The 20,653-nt window shown below is 40.7% G+C and overlaps 1 protein-coding gene across 1 annotated transcript in view; it reads right to left on the bottom strand.

Moving 5' to 3' along the window:
• Window positions 1–20,653, bottom strand: part of LOC145403388 (KICSTOR complex protein SZT2-like) — a 214,005-nt gene that overhangs the window by 75,910 nt on the left and 117,442 nt on the right. The window contains exons 45-56 of the mRNA XM_080275171.1: window positions 19,328–19,512; window positions 17,143–17,231; window positions 16,421–16,617; window positions 14,559–14,808; window positions 14,208–14,331; window positions 13,672–13,798; window positions 12,927–13,092; window positions 11,832–11,958; window positions 9,840–9,982; window positions 8,925–9,031; window positions 3,628–3,846; window positions 2,536–2,676 (exon numbers count right to left, since the gene is read on the bottom strand). Coding sequence (XP_080131297.1) covers window positions 2,536–2,676; window positions 3,628–3,846; window positions 8,925–9,031; window positions 9,840–9,982; window positions 11,832–11,958; window positions 12,927–13,092; window positions 13,672–13,798; window positions 14,208–14,331; window positions 14,559–14,808; window positions 16,421–16,617; window positions 17,143–17,231; window positions 19,328–19,512 — 1,875 coding nt within the window. The remainder of the gene's footprint in view (window positions 1–2,535; window positions 2,677–3,627; window positions 3,847–8,924; window positions 9,032–9,839; window positions 9,983–11,831; window positions 11,959–12,926; window positions 13,093–13,671; window positions 13,799–14,207; window positions 14,332–14,558; window positions 14,809–16,420; window positions 16,618–17,142; window positions 17,232–19,327; window positions 19,513–20,653) is intronic.

The following is a 20,653-nucleotide window of genomic DNA, read 5'->3' on the forward strand; positions in this document are numbered from 1 at the left end:
TAGTTATGTTGATATCAAAAAGATATGGAAGTTTATTTTCATATATGGTCTGTTGATACCCACACTTTTGTTATTAATGCCAATTACATTGATATTAAAAAGATAAGGAAGGCACAGATGAGAGTATTAAACAGAATAAAGTAAAAATCATTTGAACTGATGTGAGTATTAAACTGAAATGCATAAAGAACATTTGCAAAGATGAAAATATTAAACTGAAAGGGTAATGAAACTCAGTAGGGAAGAGGAGTTTGAAAACCTCCTAAGCCAAAAAGAATACAGGCCCAAGACACTACATCAATGGCTAACGAGGACTCAGAGCCGGGCATGCAGCGGCAACACAAATGAATAAAAACATGCACGTCTGCTTTTTGTGGCAGCAGTGCAATCATAAACACTGAGAAGCTATGCTGTTCTAGGGTCTTAGGGGGCACTGAGAAACTGTCAATAACCGTCATCATCACTGACTATTTTTCTCACTAATGGATGGAATGGGGTAGGATCCAGAAAGCAAAGAAAGGTAAAGTACAAAAGTGGGAGATCTATCAAAGTCATTGCCAGAAAATTAGGACACATACACATTCACACAATGCTGAAACCCCCAGAATCCTGACTCCATCTCACATGCCTCACTATTTGCACTTTTTTATTTTTTTATTTTATTTTTTTTTACAGTGTCATATCTCTGTTGTTAGCTTCCCCACAGATAATTTATCCAATCATCTTGATCCCTCTGTCAAATGATGTACCACACCTCCTCTCATCCTCAAACTCAGTCATATACTGTACACCTTTTTCACCACCCTATTTACATCCAATTTCTCCACATGACCTTACCTTTTAACAACATTCTCTTTTACTCTATCACCATATGATTTCAGTACTCCATATCTTGGGTACAGGAGAGAAATGCCTTTCCATAAAATGCAACGACATAACCAGGTGACTCCACTGTCCAGTTATACAAATGTCCCTCACCTTCCGTACCCCATAAAAGGAGGGTGGTGGACAGCAGACGGGCTGCTTCAAACTGGGCCAGATGAGCCTGGGGTTGCTAGTGTTACTATTGCTGCTGCTACTACTGCTACTACTACTACTACTACTGTACTACTACTACTACTACTACTACTACTCCGCATCTTTTAAAAATCGCACTTTCATATCCTATTTAGTCTACTCACTTCATACCTATTTAGTCTACTCACTTCATACTCATTCCTTGATTATTCCATTTCCACTGCTCTTACTCCTGACTTTTCATACCCATGTCACACTGGTACCAATCTCACCCATCAATATGAGCACTGAAACACCTTAATGCAATCCCCCTGCAGTCTCCATACTTAGACTTATGTATCAAGGCCTTCATAGCAAACATCCATCTTTTCTCCATTTGACACCCTACTTTCCACTTCCCTTGCACAAGTCCTTTTTATAAATCTTTCTCTCTCACTGCACCAGAGCCCTAAACTCATTTATCAGTCCAAATCTCTCTCCATTTACCGTCACATCACATCGAGAGTCATAATCTCTCTCAACAACCGTCACTTTACTCTCATCTAAACTTACATTCAATCATGCCACTAGCAAGACATCCACAAAACTCTGAACCAATCTGAAAAGATCCTGTTCACAATTAGCAACACTGCATCACCTGCATGTATCAGATTCACCAATAACCACCATCCCCAATTCTCTTTCCACAAGTCAAGTTTGAACCAATCTCATAACCCCATCGATATACAGTATACTGTACAGTATATTAAACTGCCCTGGGGACATCACATATCATTATTTCACTACCAACACTGATAATGAACTAATCACTCTGACATCCACTTACTCTTATACATTATTTACTACCATTATAAAACATCCTCACTGCATTAAGTTTCCATTCACACCATACATATGTAAAACCTTCTATAAAACAGAGGAGAATAAAAGAGGCAGGAGAAGGAAGCAGGAAAGGGGAAAAAAAGAGATGACAAAAAATGGCAAATATACAACTGATTATACTACACAAGAAGTGAGGAGACTGGAATGAAAGTGAAGCTGTGAAGCTTTAAGCCCCATCAGTATCAATGAAGCCTTTTATAATTTAGTTTTGTTAAGTCTAGATTATTTTAATTGTCTTAGGAAAAGCCTCCAGAACTAAAGGGAATAAAAAAACTTCATTAACTCTTTTAGTACTAACAGTTTTATTTTATTATTATACTTTTTTTTTTTAATTCATAGTTTATTTGTGTCACTGTCAGATGAATATTCAGCTAGTATGAGCCCCTCTCTTGATGAACAGGCTAAAGAAGAGGTGAGTAAAGAACAAAAACAGTAATAGTTAACCCATACCATTCCTTCAGAGTGCAGTACCCTGAGTGTAGGGTCAAGGATATTTGAAGGTAGAAGACAATAAAATGAATTAATAAATACTGTACATAAAGACAAGAAAATATATAAATGAATAAATGAAGTATTAGGACACAATCTCTCAGGACCCCCTACTGATCCTTCTAATTCCCCACCAATCAAACTTACTCCCAAATCTGGCTCTGGGGAGTGAGACGTGAGGGGGCACACCCGATACGGAGACAGAGCGTGTGCGGTCCTCGGCAGGGAGAGGGTGAGAGGCACAGGTCTCCAAGAGGCTTACTGAACGCACTGCATGGCCTCGGGTCTCTACGTGGGGATAATGGCGATGCGTGTATGGGTCTGACACTGTGTGCAGTAGTGTGGACCAGAGTGTAGCTGCATGGTTTTAAGTGATACTGGTAAGGGGCCGAACCACTGTGTTAGTGTCTGGCTTCAACATGTTTTAGTATGTCACAAAGCATTAAAGTATGAAATGAGTAAACCAGTGATTAGGTTTACACATTAATGTGGGGTTACAGGTTCCTGGTACATTGTATACCATGGGGGGGGGGGGAAAGTTCAGAAAGAAAAGTAAGTGCAGTACTGTACCATTTAAAGGAAAAAAATTAACATCTTTTTAAGAATAAACAGTAAGTCACACTCAACCCCAAATATACAATATAAATCCATCTGTGGCTTCCTCTGACTGAATCACCAAGTACAGTGTATCTGAATATAATTATCCGAAGTGCAAATAACAACTCTTAATATGATAATCATAGTAATCTGCTGCATCATATTCCCAACATGTTAGTATTAGTATAAGCGAAAGAAAATCTTGTAGTACCAAATTTTCACGAACTGAACAAGAAGTGTTATACTTAATGCACAAGACTGTATAAGGCTGAAATGATTACTAGAATGATTAAATAACGTCTGTCAGAAGCTGAAGGGGAAAATGATGACATGAAGCATGGATGTTTTCATAATACAATACAATACTGTACTTTTTAAAATGGGTATTCAAAGACTAGGGGATATGATGTAAAAAAATAAAAATAAAAATAAATAAATAAATAAATATAGAAAAAAAAAAGTTAATACTGTCAACTTCAGTCTACAAAATGAAGATGCTCTGGAAAGACATAAGTTTATTGGAAATTCAGTGGAACCAGTGATAAAAATACAAAAATACTGTTCTCCAAATACTGTCAACATTATAAAGGGAAAAGAAAAACAAAATTAACCTACCCTTCAACAAATGAGTCTTTTACTTACCCTTTTTTGGGGTGGTAGGCTCTGAGGCAGGGGTAGGCATGGGTGAAGTTTGAGGTGGGTGTGGGAGGAGGACAGGCAAGATAGGTGCAGTAAGGAGGCGGTACTCAGTGACAAGGTCCCACAGGGCATGACGGGCAGAGTCAAGCAGTTGTCGGCGCACTTCAGGAAGATCTACTCGACCACTCTCCCAAACCTTGAACTGCAGCAGTGCCACAGGACCTGTGCACCACAGTACATGCAGTAAGGGGAAAACAAAATAATTAAGGAATATACTGAACAGTACTGAAGTAATACTAACAGCCACTCCTACATTACCCCCTATGAGATATATATCACAAAGCAAACGTCTGATTATTATACAGTAATCACTCTAATATCCGGACGCCCAATAACCGAACATCCCCACTAACCGAACCTTATCGTCCTGGGATCAAACATTCCCAAAATGGTCCGAAAATCCAAAAAAATTGGAAAAAAAACCGATTTTTTGCCGTCCGTAATTTGAACTTGCCGCGCGCGCCGCGTGAGAGCATTGTTTTGGTTCGTCATTCCTCCGACGTCCGATAGAGCGCCGCTGCATCATCCCCACTTCCCGCCTGTCTCTCACCGCGACTGGACCTGCGCTGTTCGTCATGGCTGCCCACGTGCTCGCTTTTGTGGTGGTGCCGTACTTGCTGCAAGGCCTCCTGCTGCTCTCTGCCCTACTCTTAGTGTGTGTGATGATGGCCCCGCCTCCTGAGAAAAGGAAGAGAGTGGTGTTGACTCTGGAGAAGAAACGGAGATATTGGAGAAGGTTGATGCGGGTTGGTCTTCCTCTCGCATTCTCCGCGAGTTCAACCTGGCCCGGTCGACTTTGTTTGATATCAAGCGTTCCCGAGACAAGCTCATGCAGTACACGGCTGACTTCTCGTCGAGAAGCAAACGCAACGTGGAGAGGAAGGTTATGTTTACTCCCAAGTATGCAGAGATCGACCGCTCCACGTTGATTTGGTATCGACAGCAACGTGCAGCTGGTGTGATGGTACGTGGAACGGAGCTGAAGGCTGCTGCTGAGAAGTTTGCAAGGCTTCACGACGCCCTAGACTTCAAGGCATCCGAGGGTTGGCTCTTCGCGTTCAAGTTGCGACATGGCCTTACTAACCGTAGCACATGGCGAAGCATTGGACGCTAACGAGGATGGAGTGGACGAGTTTCGGCACAAGGTGAAAGGCTTGATCGACAGGAGGGCCTCACTCTCGGTCAAGTCTATAACGCTGACGAAACTGGCCTATTCTATCGCTCGGTGCCAACGAACACTCTCGCCGATGAGACGGAGAAGCGTGTACCTGGCCGCAAGCTTTCTAAGGAACGGATATCTGCTTTGTGTTGTGCCAATGCTAACGGCATGCACCGGCTTAAGCCCGTTATTGTTGGCCGTGCAAAGCAGCCTCGGTGCCTTCGTGGGGTGATGGATGTCCTTCCTGTCGTATGGTACCATTCTTTGAAAGCATGGTTCACAGCTGTGATTTTCAAAGACTGGTTTCACCATCACTTCGTCAAGGAGGTCATACATTACCAGACACGAAGACACTGGGAATTCCTCGACCAGGTAAAAGGCTCTCCTTCTCTCGACAATGCACCTGCCCACCCGTGCGACAAGGACTTGGTTGCTGAGAATGGCCGTATTAGGTGCATGTTTCTGCCACCTAATACGACTGCTCTCATTCAACCAATGGACCAAGGAGTGATCGTGGCAACAAAGCGCCTGTACCGTCGGAAGTTCCTGGACGAGGTGATGGTGGTTCTCGAGGACGAGGACGAGCGCAGGGAAGGACGTGACACTCGAGGCAAGCGGACTTTGGAAAACCTTCGCCCGCTACAACATCAAGTCTGCGCTGTACAACTGGGCTAGTGCATGGAAGGAAGTCCCTGTGAAAACTCTTGAAAATGGTTGGTCTCGTCTGCTTCTCGGAACAGATGTGGAGTACGATTTCCTAGGGTTTGACGTGGATGACTTCCATGCACGGCTACGTACGCACGGCGACGATGTTGATGTGGACGATGTTCGTGAGTGGTTGGACGACGACGAGGCGATCCTGGGTATCAGACGTTGTCTGATATCGAGATCGCGTCTCTTCGGTTGCTGGTGTCAGTCCCGAACTTGAAGATTCCGACGACGAAGGCGATGATGATGCAGACTCCGCCCAGCAGGACACTACTCCAGCCATCCCCAAGCTGAGCGCACTCCGGGAACATCTAGAGTTCGTCCTAGACTACCTGGAACACCCGGACTGCGACAGGGAGATGGGGCCCTTGGGACTCGTGGAGGAAGTGCGTGCTTTCCGGCAGCGCATCATCAATCGCCAGAATCGTCGGTCCTTGCGTCAGTCAACGATTGACAGTTTTTTCAGGCCCGTGACCCCCGCTGTGCCAAGCCCTGGTTCCACTCCGTTGCCTCCCCAAGACAGGCCCTCATGCTCCGAGCCACAGCCCAGCACATCAGCTACAGTGGAGTCACCGCTCGACGTGAGTTTGCGGCTGTCTTCAGAGTCTTCTGTAGTCGGTACGCCATCACCACTACCCACCGATGCACCCCTTGGACGCCTGCCAGTGATACTCGGGCTCTGACAGTGAATAAACAGCAAGAACTTCTCCACTAGACCACACGGGAATTTTGAGTGTTGTGCAGTGAAAAAAACGGTGTTGTTTTAAGGTTTTCAAGTTGGGAGAAAAGACTAAGTAGAAAAGAAATTTAACGTAACTAACCTTCTTTGTTTTGGCTTTGGAAACTTAAAAAAACTTGGGAAAAGTTAATGTGCAACACTTAAATTTAATGGAACATTATTTGGACTAAAGTGAACACTGTGAAAAGAACGGACTTCTGTGTGTTAGTGACTAAGTTCAGTGCAAGACTTCAGGAAGAGTGTAGTGCAAGTGCTTCAGGAAATCGTTCTTACTGTCAGAGTCCGAGAGGAGGCGGTTATTCATCGAGGTGGCCAGGGACTTGCTGTAAGTAGCCAAAATGTTTCATGTTGTACTATTTTCCATACTATATTTACCAGAATGTTTCATATTGTATTTTTTCCCATACTATACTTACCAGAAAGTGTCATACTGTACTTCTTTCCATACTAAACTTACCTCATGCATGTGCAGTAGGAATGGGTTTTTCAGAGTTCGGTTAGGTTCGGTTAGGTTAGGTTCGGTTAGAGTCCATAAGTACCAGAATGTTTATTAATGTATGAACATACTTCTAAACCCACATTTTATGTGTCTATTGCATTTATTTCAGTCATTTATGTGCCTTATTGGTGTGATTTGGGTGTTAAATAGGTGCTATGCATGTCCGGAGGGAGTTGTATAGGTGTTTCTCTGTGTTAGGGTCCGTAAGTACAAGTCCATAAGCTGGGGCCCAATATCCGGACAAAACCAATATCCGAACCTACCGATGGCTCTATTGATCCGGATATTGGAGTGATTACTGTACTAGCTCACCTATCGTACTGTATTAGGCTTTTGCTTTCAAAGAACATGTAAATTACTTGCAGGATATCTCTTGTGTCTTCTTTACAGTGATACCATTCTGGAAGCATTATTCTCCTTTAAAGGTACAGTAATTACCATCCATCCATCCATCATCCAATCCTACATTGCCCCATGAGGAGCATAGGAGCCCGGGGCTAGGCAGTTGGTCCCGACATTTAAGATGAGAATGAAAAGGTAATTACCAAATTTAATAATCTATATCTTAATCTCAGTGCATGATGTGCAGAGAACAATAAATCAGTGAGTACCATGCATGAAAGCTAGTCACAGTTCCACAGCAAAGAAAAGTGAAAGACTAGTATGACTGATAAGAGATACTTGGAGAAAGGCAGAAACTGTTGCACATCAAGTGTTATCAGGGTGGGATATAGGCCGTACCCCTAAAAATATGATGAAGGTACAAACAATTCCTCAGTTTTGGACAATCATTTGTACATACCCGGTACTGTATAATGATGAGCATAAGGCATATTTATTTTTTTTCATTTTGGTGCTGGATATGCTCTGTGATATGAAGGACAAGGTAGCCTGGAGGCAGTCCAAGCATAGCCATCCCAGCTGGGGGTTCCCTGAAGGATGTAAAGTGTTGGAGATGATGATGATGATGATGATGATCAAGAAGATGACAACAGTTCCATACAGGGCCGGACTCAGGGGTGGGCCTACGGGGCCTGGGCCCCGGGCCTCCTACCAGAAGGGGCCCCCCACCAAATGTTGGGCAACCTGACATTTGGTATTTTTCATTACCAAATCAGGGCCGATTTGGTAATGAAAAATCCGTCTGGTAATGAAAAAGCATGATTTGGTACTGGATTTGGAGATAGTAATGAACTTGATTGGATGATGTACTCGATTAATTTGTTAGCCTATAGAAAATGAAAATAAGGAACATGTGCCATTAATTTTCAAATGAATAATTTTTTTCCCTTATACATGTACCGATATGGCAAGGGATAAATACATGAATAATCTTTCTTTAAAATATTTGGGAATGAAAAACTGAATCTGGGAATGACAATTGAGGAATTTGGTTATATACCCATAATCAAATCTGGGAACCCTGGAGCCAGTGACGGCTGCCAACAACCGTTCATATTTGCTCAGTAGCTGTCACTGTCAGGACGTACGTTCGTGGTGAGTCCTCACTTATTATTATTTTCATGACATATTTTTGCAGTATATAATGTTACCATTGTAGTTCATGCTTCTGCACATTTTTTGTTTCCAGTTTTGAAAATCAATTTGTATATATGTGTGAAGCATACTTTTGTTCAGGCACAGCACGCTGTGTTACACAAACTGAACGTCAGTTACAGTAACATGGCGTTACACAAAGTCTCATGCTTTTTCATTTCTGGGTGGTGAACTTTTGACATTTTCAAGGATAAATTTTCTGTTTCAAATTGAAAAAAGGACAACTGTTCGAAAGATAGACATAAAAATTGAGTAAGAACATATCAGAGTGGAGCTGCAAAAAAACAAAAGACCAAGGAGCTTGAGGGGCCCCACTGTATCATGGGCTGTCGAGAGCAAGTCGTATCGTGCGAGCGAACATATCGTTGCAGCAGTGCGAGGGTTAAAAATGTATTTTCATTTAGCACCATGCTAATTTGTTGCCTGCGATGGGCCACTCACCAAAATGGGCCCCAGGCCCCCACATCCCAAATCCCGCACTGGTGCCATAAATGACAAAAACTGGGGTACCAAAACTGTGCCTGGAATAATCTTCACTATTCCTTTCCCCCTCCAACAACAATTCAAATGTTATATACCTGGACTCTTGGTGGGGCTGGGATGGTACTCCTGAGTGTGGGTCATCGATTCAAAGTCTTGGCTCGAGAATGCTTCCTGATATGCCAAAGGAGATGGTCGTGCACAGCTAAGGAGAGATGTATTCCTAATTACCAATTTCTGCGCATAATTAAACTAAACTGGTATCAAATAAAATCGTTTCAGAAAACCTTACGTTAAATAACAAGAAGTGATGCATTATAACTGTACAGTACTTAGATAATTCATTCAAGTACTGTATACTACAACACACCACACTTCCTAGCACTGACACAACTTCTCTAACATTCACTCCTATATAATATCATTCCAAACCAGGCTGTACAGCTGCACTCAGAAATTCTTAGTCTAGAAACTTTAGAGGATAAGAAAGTGCTTAAATAATATTATATTCTAATCACTACTGAGAGTTTGTTTTCAGCCAGCCTCCTTGATTCATGATTTAAGGAAACTCATCGCTGTTGTCATATCCTGTACAGTATGCCAGCTCTATGACTTCAACTGTACTATACATTATGATAATCAAAACCCTTCCATACCTGTTTTTTCTACCCTATACCACCCACTTCACCCTGATGATGCCTTTTCTGTTTTACTACTGCTTCCATCAACCAATTTTTTCTGTTCAAGAGGGACTTTACATGCTGGAGGTGCTAGAAACAGCCTTCATCAATACCTTCACTATGAGGGGACTCTATTACTTTATATCAAATAATTCTATAAAATAATTTCGTAGTATTACAGATGAAACAAACTAATACATCATCAGATTTAAAAAGTTATCACACTAACTTCATAAATACCTCTAGTATGAGATCTACTGATCTAAATACGATTATCTGTTAGTAGTATGCATTAAACAAAAAATACATCAGGCTGAAAAATTTAGCACAAACCTGAGGTGCTGGACAATACAGCCACTGCCATCAACAAGTGAGAAGGCAATGCATGCAATGCCCTTGGCAGCAGATTTACGAGGCCGCACAAAGAGGAAAATGTTTGGCTCATTGCTAAGATCTTGATCCGTGGCAGAGAAGTCCTGGAGAGAAAAAGGAGGTTGAAAATAAGTAATTTTTTCTCATTTTAAGTGCTAGTGCTGGTATTAAAAGAACACAAACTCTAGTTACATGAATTTAATGTATATAGTATTTAGATTTGGAAGAAATCAAACCTGACATACAAAATATCCACCTAACATACATCTTCAACAATGTCATAAAATAACTAAGACATTCAAATATTTTCCTTATCTTCTAAATCATTATTCATAAATAAAAATTTCCTCAAAACTCAGAAGACAAGTATCACAATTATTTACGCACTCGCTTTGGTCGTTTATTATTGTACAAATGCACAATCACAGTTTCCTTCAGCTACACTCATCCAGTGTGTACAAAAGCAGCTACAACTGCAACAATATACACAGAGAAAGGCCAAATGCAGGGTTTAAAGAAACGAGTGATGGAAGATAAATATGACAGGAAGAGTTTTAATATGAATAATGCCATTGTGAAACATGGGTTTGACACAGGCCATAATGCCGACTGAACAATTTCTAAAATTATTAAATATGTAGACAATACCATGAAACACTGATGCTATGAGTCCGCTTTTATTGCAAATGTATGCAATATCAACCAAAACAATGGATTCCTTATGTTAGCGAAGCCACTGGCATACCTCTTAACTATCAAACAGCCAGGTTAGCCAGATAATTGTTTCCCTGATGTGTTTATGTCACCAGCCAGGTTAGGGACTATTTAAGAAGTGGAGTGTTGTCCACTGGTGTTATTCCTGAAGAAACCCTGGTGGGCGAAATGTTGAAAATAAACTGGATCCTGTACTCTGCATCTGGTCTTTCTCCACTCATCCAGACTTTCCTGAATATTCCATCCATCCATCCATCATCCAATCTTATGTTGCCCCATGAGAAGCGTAGGAGCCCGGGGCTAAGCAAGTTGGTCCTGACATTTAAGATGAGAGTGACCAGCCTCACTCATCCCTGAGTGGTCACTTTGGTCGTTTATTATTGTACAAATGCACAATCATAGCTCCACTCAACCAGACTTTCCTGATTATTCCATCCATCCATCAATCATCCAATCCTATGTTGCCCCATGAGAAGCGAAGGAGCCCGGGGCTAGGCAAGTTGGTCCTGACATTTAAGATGAGAGTGACCAGCCTCATTCATCCCTGAGTGGCATTACGTGAGCAATAACCCCAACCATCCCTTGGATATAAACCTTCATCAGCTCAATCTGATTGGAGCGCCGCAATTACCCACGAAACCACTAACAGCCATAAGTTGGTTATATGGTTACCATCCAGCATAGTAAATGGTTTCCTAGTGTTCAGGAAACCATTCGGCTTGTCACTCAGTGTAGAGTCACCCACTGGCAGAAGGAACGGGAAAAAATGAAGGATAGAAAGACAAAAAAGGGAATGTAAAGTCACCCATAGGAAGTAGGACAAGGAAAGACTTAAGTAAAGAAAAATGGAAGAGGAAGGAAGGAAAGGAGGGAGGAGCAGAAAGGGCAGACACCCGAGAGCAGCTCTACATCGAGTGAGTGGATGGTGAGCGCCCTGCATATTTCCCACAAATATTCAATTTCACTCTAAACTACATGTCATCATCTTTGTTAATATAAAGTGAGAATATTATCTCAAATACAAATCTTCTCTACAGATCATCATCATCATCACTAACCTGATCATTTTTCCCCAATCACAGATGGGGTGAGGTGAGATATAGAAACAAGGAACAACAAGTACAAATGGGCCACATAATCATTCACACATCATTTAAGCCTCTGAAAGACTCCATCTGAAGCCTACAAGTCTACAAATCCGTGCTGCAAAAGTCATGAACTACAAATCTATCACTATACCTGGAAGTGGTGCTCTGGACAGGAGTCTGCATATTTGGGATGAATAAAGCCACATGACAGCATGTTCTGTCGTAGGTAATATCCCACTGCTTGTAGGTGTGGCAGGGCACATGCATTGAGGGTGAACCTGTGACCAATAATATAATACTGTATATCATGTGCATAGATATGAACAGACTGAAATGATGAAGCAAAATATGGCAGCGTCATAAGATGTATGAAAATTTGGAAAAGGAAGAAGACAGTATTTTTCAAAGATTTCCATAGTACAGATGCATCTGCATCAAAGCAATAACAATCCTTCATTAAATCAAAATTCTCCTACTAGTACTGAAACAGTAAAACAACAGTCAACCAGGCTCAATGACGTGAGCTCATCTAGCATAATCCCTGTTCATCTACATCATCAATCAAATCTAACTTTGCACACCGATATGGGGCGGAAATATTCAGAGAACAACTTTATCATCTCATTGAAGACATTAATCAAAGAATCTAAGAAGCCTCCGGTACAATCGTCCCTCCTCCTTTGCCAGTGAAGGTACGAGGCTGCCTGCACCCAAACTGATGGATTGTGGAGTGTCTGTACTCCTAAACATGCAGAGATGGTGTACATCAGCCAAAAGTAAGCCAGAATTTACTGCCTTAAAGTTTTGTTAATATGGTGCAGATGTCAATATAGAGAGTGCTCAACAATACTATTCAGCCATAACTATCTTAATCCCTTGAATTTGATGACATATTTTCAGCATATTTTTGCTGCAATCAGAAGGATTTTATTCAACTTAGGAGAGGTCTTTCACACCGAATGGGTTAACAAAGGTGGCATCTAACCCATTTTGTTCCAAAAGGTATGTGAAGATGGCAAAAGTAAAACAAACAGCATGTCATCTGACTGAAGAGATTAAAATAACAATTAAGGCTGCCAACAGCCCAATATGACCATGGATAAAGAGCTGGTAAATCTGATCTCAGTATGGCTGTAGTCTGGCATATGGATTTTTTTTTCCCCTGCACTGTATGTTTTTTCTTCCTGTATTCAACGTCTGCAAAAAATAAATTAATAAATGAAAACTAAACCGGTAAAGCTGCTACCTGAGCACAGTCTTTGGTGGATGATAAGGTGGTTGTATGAAGTGTACATCCTCTGGTGTTAGTTTGTGCTGCGGGTTACTCCATAGCATCAAGCATATCGCTTCCACTACAGCTTCATCAAGACGATTCTGCAGCATACGCACCAACTCCTCCTTGATGGCTGGCCCTAAGGTAAACAAAATAAGGCAAGCTTGGTTATAGCATGAAGGATGTTCTAAAACAGCTTTAGTGAATTCCATTCAAATTTCAACATAATCACCACATCTGTGCATTTAACTCCTTGCACCTAGTGGTTTCCTTTTTTTGTTTGTTTAATTATTCCTACTTCCAGATAATATTATTCAACTCTGGATAGACCTCCAGTAAACAATGGGTTAAGGAAGACTATGTACAACCCATCCAGCTCAGAAGTCTCCCCTAAACCAAATAAACTTATTTGGAGATAGCTACAATACAATGTACAATGTTACTGGCTTGAATGGGTTTACACTAGTGAAATTCTATTCTTGACAGCTGATAAAGGTGTATTAATTCTATATGTACAAGCTGTTCATAAGAATACACACTCATCCAGCTCTACAAACCACAAGCTGAACCTTCATCATCATCATCATTATCCTGACCTCTCTCTCCCACATAAGGATGGAATGACGTAAAGTGGCCTGGAGCAACAACAAAACAAAATTATCCTGATCATTACACTACAATGCCTGCAATACATAACACACATTTCATCTTGCAGTACCTGGATCAGCAATACCATGGACAGTGAGGTGAATGTGGTGGCTTCGGCGGCGCTGGGCAGGGGCCGATGGTACACCCTCGACGATAACATCCTTCTCTCCAAATGAGCTCACACGTGGTCGCAGTTCCTTCATTGCAGAGAAAATGAAAATCAGATGATATCATCATCATCTTGACCTTTTTTTTACCCAAGGATGAGGATGGGTTAGGGTCCAAAAAGTATGAAAAGAGAAATCATGAGAGCTAATCACCATCACCCTCTGTGAAATGGGCTAGACACTCACTCACCATTCATGCCCCTATAATCCTGATTATCCCTCACAATTACATAACAAATATGAATAAATAAGTTGAAGTGATCATTAGATTTTATTATTATAATATGTTAATAATGCTTCCAGAGACAGTAGCATGATTATTATTCTTATCAATATAAATCAACATTTTAATGCAATGACAGCACTAATATCAGTAAGAAAACACAAACACAAATCTATCGCAGATCAACACAGGCATGGAATACAATGAAGAACATACAGTTTTAGGTGGCTGAGGTTCGTCCCGCTTGGAAAGAGAGACAACAGATGAACTGTGAGCCAGGCCTGCCTCATCACTGCGTCCTCGTCCTTCAACCGGGCCTGATGACTGCACCTCCTTCAGTCTATCATTGGTAAATGAAGTGAGGTTAGGAGAATGGGTGGTCCACATTATCAATCAGGGGTGTGTTCCATGATATCTCAGCTTTCTCCACAGAATCAACATTGTAGATTGGGGGAACTGGCACACCAGCTTTATAGGTGGCAACAGAACTTTGACAGTAAATTTTTAGGTTAAATTACCATAAATTTTATTTTTAAAAAATGTATGACAATTTACCGATCAACTGACCTGATATAAAAGACATGTGATCCATTTCCTGAGATGTCCTCATAAACGAACATGTTCTTGCGGTTGTTGACAGAGAAGGGGTTAAGGATGGTGCGAAGTGCTTGGATGGCTTTGCTGCCCACCTTTCCTGCACACAGTTTCACTTTGGGGTGCAGCTCAAATGTTGTCTCCCACACAACCCGACATGCAAATGCTCCCGCCTTGAATTTGAATGAAGCAGCCAGATAGCTATGGTATTCTGGTTCACTGTCTGTGGGAAGAGGTAATAAACTCATTTTATCTTAACCCACTGAGATTCCGATGATGCCTTCTGGCATCATTTCAAATCCAACCTCAGAGATTCAGATGATGAATTTATTCGTTTATTTTAAGATACTTATGTAATATATTCACCATAAATCGCAATTACGGATCATTACAAAGAGACTCAGGCATGATGTCGCAGAATGCTTGCTCTGTGCGTTTTGCATACTTTAAAACAGATTTATATACTGTATCTTTATTAGTTTTTTATTTTTTGCCGAATATTTTTCTATGGCAAGGTATATATATTTTTGGTTTTTGCCTAACTTCAACTCGTCACTTTGACTTTTTATTTTTTTAACATACTATAATAAAGAACAACTATTCAGCTTCAAAATAACACCACAAACAGCATCCTATCATAAAAAGTGTATGTACACTGACGGATCAAAGAAAAAGATTGCAAAGCGAATATGCGGCCGAGAATCATAAAAAACTGTCCATCTTCCTTTCACTTTACTGTGCAATAAAATTAAGAAAGAACCATAATCTATATATCATTGTAAAGGTAATTTACTTTAATTTTGGATGTTTTAAACCAGATTTATGTATCTTATTTTTTATTTATTTATTTATTTTTTGCTGAATATTTTTCAACAACAAGGTATAAAATTTTTGGTTTTTGCCTAACTTCAACTCATCATTTTGACGTATTTTCTTTGTTTTCCTTTTCTGAACATACTATGATAAAGTACAACTATTCAGCTTTAAAATGACACCAAAACCAACATTCTATCATGAAAAATGTACTGTATTTACAAAGTGCGATCAAGGAAAAATATCGTGATGAGAAGACGTGGGTCAGCACGAGAGTGGCTAACTCTAGCACAGACATACTCTGCCTGGCCCAAAAACCTGATAGGGTTAAGCTGGCCCAAATTTTTGCCTTTTTGCAGCTTACTGTACATAGCTCAGTGGTAATGTGACAATGCTATTGTTCTACAGCCCTTCCACTGCACTTCTTCATGATTAGTACCACCTTCTAGTATTTATCCTTTGTTACAGCTTGGCATTCCAGGTGGAGAAAAAATCATTTTAGGCCAAGTTAGAGTAAAAAGAGTAAAGTTCTTGTTTACAGTTGATAACTGTTGGAAAGAGACCCTTCTGACAGTGGCACTGATACAGCCCAGTAGCTCTAATGCCCAGTTATAAAAATGCTCCCCAACTCTTTCCCTAACCCTCAAAGGAGAGGTACTGGACTGTCAGAGAAGGGGAAATTCAACCTGCAGCCTACTAGGTTAATGCTTCAGATTAAGCTGGGGCTGCTGCTGCTGCTACTACTGCTGCTGCTACTACTACTACTACTACTACTACCACCACCACTATTAATACTCATACTACAACCACCACAACTACTACTACTACACTATTACTCCTACTACTACTAACAAATTTATTTCAACACACAGAGTCCTGACGTAGGAAGACGTGTTCCAAAATATCACAGATAACAAAATCATGTCAACCTGAATAATACACTGTACACAAACACAGTTATAGCAGAGATGAGGTTGATGACAACTTCTACTATTCTGAAGCATCCATCCTTCAACACTCACCATTACCTCCCCTTCCTTTGGTGTCCTCATGCCTCCAAATATCATCTGAGATCTCCGGTTCAAGGAGGTCGTTACACATGCGTGTGTTGTGAAGGTCCTGCAGCAAGAGGGTCTGGTTGACGAGTTTGACAAGGGCCCGTACACTCCTCACAACATCACTCTGTACACTACGCCACTCGTTAGCCTCACTCTCTGTCCTAATGATAAGAGAATGGACAAATGGTCAGATTAACATACAGGTAGTCCTTGTTATAAGATGTATTCTAGGTCACACAGCCTTATATACAATGGCTACTGTAAATCTGGGGAACTGGCAAATCAGCTCATAAGTAACTAAGACACTTTCATTGGCAATTTTTCTTTATTACACTGTGGTCTTAACAGCAAAAATGAATGACAAAGAAAATACTGTACATACTTATAACACGGACTTTTACTGCATATGCAATTTTTAACCCTTTCAGTCATGGGAAATTACTTTTACTCCATTCTTGCTGCAACCAAATGATTTTACTTAGATTATGAGAGCACCCTACTACTGGAAGTATTAATGATGACTATATTTAAACCATCCAGTTCAAGAAATCTCTCCTCAACAATCAAATCATCTGATGACAGAAAGGACGACTTACAAATTACATACTCAGGCTGAACAGATTAAGTTCATTCATCTCCCATCCTCTCAATGCCCAGTCCCACTACAGATACTGCACATGACATACCTGCAGTGGAAGAAGGTGTGGACACAATCATCGGATACTCGGAGAATCAGCCAGAAGGGAGGTAGGAAGGTTCGCGCTGGCTCAAAGTCCTGTAAACACATCATCATCAACCTGACCTTTTCTTTAAAAAAAAAAGTGGGGGTGTAACGGGATATCGATCTATCTATCTATCTACCTAGTCTCTCTCTCTCTCTCATTATGCTGTACATATATATATATATATATATTGTATATGCTCTTGAGTGTTTGCCCTTTCCTTTCCATCCTTCTTTCCTTCCATTCTCTTCTATCTTTCTTTCCTTCATTCTTTCCTTGTCTTTCTGCCTACGGGTGACTTTACATTCCCTCTTCTGTCTTTCTTTCCTTCATTTTTGCCACTTCCTTCAGCCTGTGGGTGACTCTACACTGAGTGACAAGCCAAATGGTTTCCTGTGCACCAAGAAACCATTTACTATGCTGGGTGGTAACCATATAACCAAATTTTGGCACCTGGTGGTTTAGTGAGTAATTATTGTGCTCCAATCGGATTGAGCAGGTGAAGGTTTATATCCAAGGGATGGTTGGGGTTGACTGCTCATGTAATGCCACTCAGGGATGAGTGAGCGCCACGTGGTAGAGATACATTGGCTGTACCGTCCCCACTTTGGTAGGGATAGGCCGGTCCTGCAGTGGACACTCAAACGGCTGGTGAGATGAGATGAGATATATATATATATATATATATATATATATATATATATATATATATATAATCTATCTATATCTATATATATATATATCTATATATATATATATATATATATATATATATCTATATATATATACATATCTATCTATCTATATATATATATATATATATATATATATATATATATATATATATATATATAGATTAAGGTGCTCCATCCATATACTGTACAGCCAAAAAGGCCCCACCATGAGATGTGCAGCTACACTAAAAAGTTCAGACTATAAAGATATGAGTGATCAGTCACTAAACTCTGAGCAATGTTACACAGCAATAAACCACAACTACCCTTCGGATTTATATCCTTATACAGTAATCCGTCGATTATCCGACATAACACAGTCAAGGGCATATCCAGGTTATGGCTCTGTCTGGATAACTGACTTTTCTCCTATGGCCCCCCGTTCGTACATAACCTAACTTTGAAAGCCAGCGTAAAAGGCCAATACAGTACATCGTACAACATCTGTTCCTGTTGTTTAACACCATTTTATCTGGTTAAGCAGACCTATATATCACGGCCAAGCAATTACCATGGTCAAGCAGACCCATCAACTACAGGCAAGCAACCATCACTGGGAAAACTACCCAGCCAGACAAGGCAGCGCCACCGGGCTATTCCCGCCTGGCTGGGTAGAAATGTTCACGTGACCATAATTCCCACCTAGATGCAAGCACTGTGTCTGGATATTATGATAAAAATATATGAATAATGGTTTTGAATGGCCTGATCACACCATCCGGTTAATGGCAATGCGGACAATCGAGAGATTACTATAAATCACATCTGGTTGGAACACCTCAACCCACTAGCCCACTAGGTGTCCATTTTCTTCCTGCATGATTACCACACAACACAGTAAATGGTATCCTGAACTTAAAACACGAAAACATTACACTACACCTGCAATGGTTATTCCAGACACTTTTTTTTTTCTTTTTTTTTTAGATTCTGTATATTAAACTTAGTCTACAGGTAGAGAAGGCAGTCCATTAGGATTAAGATGACTGATAAATGTATGTTGATATAGTGACATCTGATAGGGTGATAGCTTTACTGTACTCAGTGTACTGTATTCAACTATTCAGTCCAAGGATGTAACTCTTTCATTTATTCTTGCTATATCCAGCTGGCTTCATTCACTTTAGGTGAGATTTCCAGCTGTGACTGGGTTTATGAAGATTATACCTAACCCCTTTAGCTTAAAAGTCTCCTGAATTGAATAAAATATTCTGGCAGTAGCAAGAATTAAACAGAAAATATGACATCAGCTGAAAGGGGCTTATGGTGAAAATACTGACAATCTCAGGCTCCCATACTCATTCTCAGCTGGATTAAACAATCTGACACTAGCTGGGATAGAATACTAGGGTTGTTTTGACCATGAACTAGTTATGTGCTATTGGACACATCATGTGACATCACATCCTGCACACCTGAAGCCAATCACAGCAATCATCCTCTGTGTCGCTGATGTCCCCGTCACAGCCGTCCTCAGTGGTCTGGCCAGATTCAAGGAGGCTGGAGGCATCTGAGTACAGTCCCCCACCTCCATAACCACCACAAGGGCCTGAACCCGTCCCCGAGTTGTGGCGACTCTTCGTAAGTTCACTACCGGTTCCTGCAAGTGTCATGCTCAGAAAGGTGTCTTCAACAGTTGTATTTTACAATTAATCAATCAATCAATCAATCATTTCCTGTAGCACCCCATGGGATGCATAGGGCCTCGATGAACTCTCACCACCAATATTTGTCTCTTGCCATCTCCTTCAGGTCCCACCAACACTCCTCTCCTGCTTCTCTTTTCATTGTCCTCAACCAGGTTTCCCTTGGCCTGCCTCTACCTCTTCTTCCTCTAGCAGTCCACTCTGGCACTTCCTGTATTAAAGTGCCTTTTTTTCTGTATATGTGCCCCAGCCACTACCAGCGAGAGTCTCACATATTCATTAACTGGTTCCAATCTCGTAATATCCCTCACTCTTTCATTTGTAACTCTGTCGTGCCACTTTACCCCAAGAATTCTTCTCAGTATTTTATTCTCAAATCCTAATACTTTCTAATCTGTTGCAATTGTACTGTACCATGACTCATGCCCATAAATTAAAATTGGTCTAACCATGGACTTGTCAATTTTCACTTTAGTATGTACCGAAAGCATATTATTATTCCAAACAGATTTCAACATTCCAACAGCTCGCCAAGCCTGTCTAATCCTCTCCTCAATTTCATTGTTTAATGATCCATTAGATGATACAATCGTTCCCAGACATTTAAAGTTTTCTACATTCTTTACCACATTATTCCCAATTACACAATCAATTTGGTTCTCCACATTCATATTAATAAATTCAGTCTTTCCACAATTTATTACCAATCCCACTTTTTCTCCTTCCTCCACCAGACAATCAAGCACCCTCTGCATCTTGTAAATACTTCGCAAATCAGTACAATATCATCAGCATAGTCCAAATCCATCAGCTTCTTATTTTCTTTCCAGTTAATTCCTGCACCTGTTCTCCTTACAACCTTTCTCATAATATAATCCATAACCAAAACAAACAGCAATGGCGAAAGAACTCCTCCTAGAATCACGCCTGACCTAACTTCAAATGGATCACTCAAAGAACCACCCACCATTACCTTACAAAAAGTACCTTCATGCAGGCTTCTAATAATATTTACAAACTTTTCTGGTATACCATAGAATCTCATAATTTTCAACATAGCTCCACGTGAAACACTATCATACGCCTTTTCAAAAT

Source organism: Coenobita brevimanus, chromosome 60 (assembly GCF_032717465.1).
Source record: "Coenobita brevimanus isolate Jiangsu-jjx chromosome 60, ASM3271746v2, whole genome shotgun sequence".
Classification (NCBI taxonomy): Eukaryota; Metazoa; Arthropoda; class Malacostraca; order Decapoda; family Coenobitidae; genus Coenobita; species Coenobita brevimanus.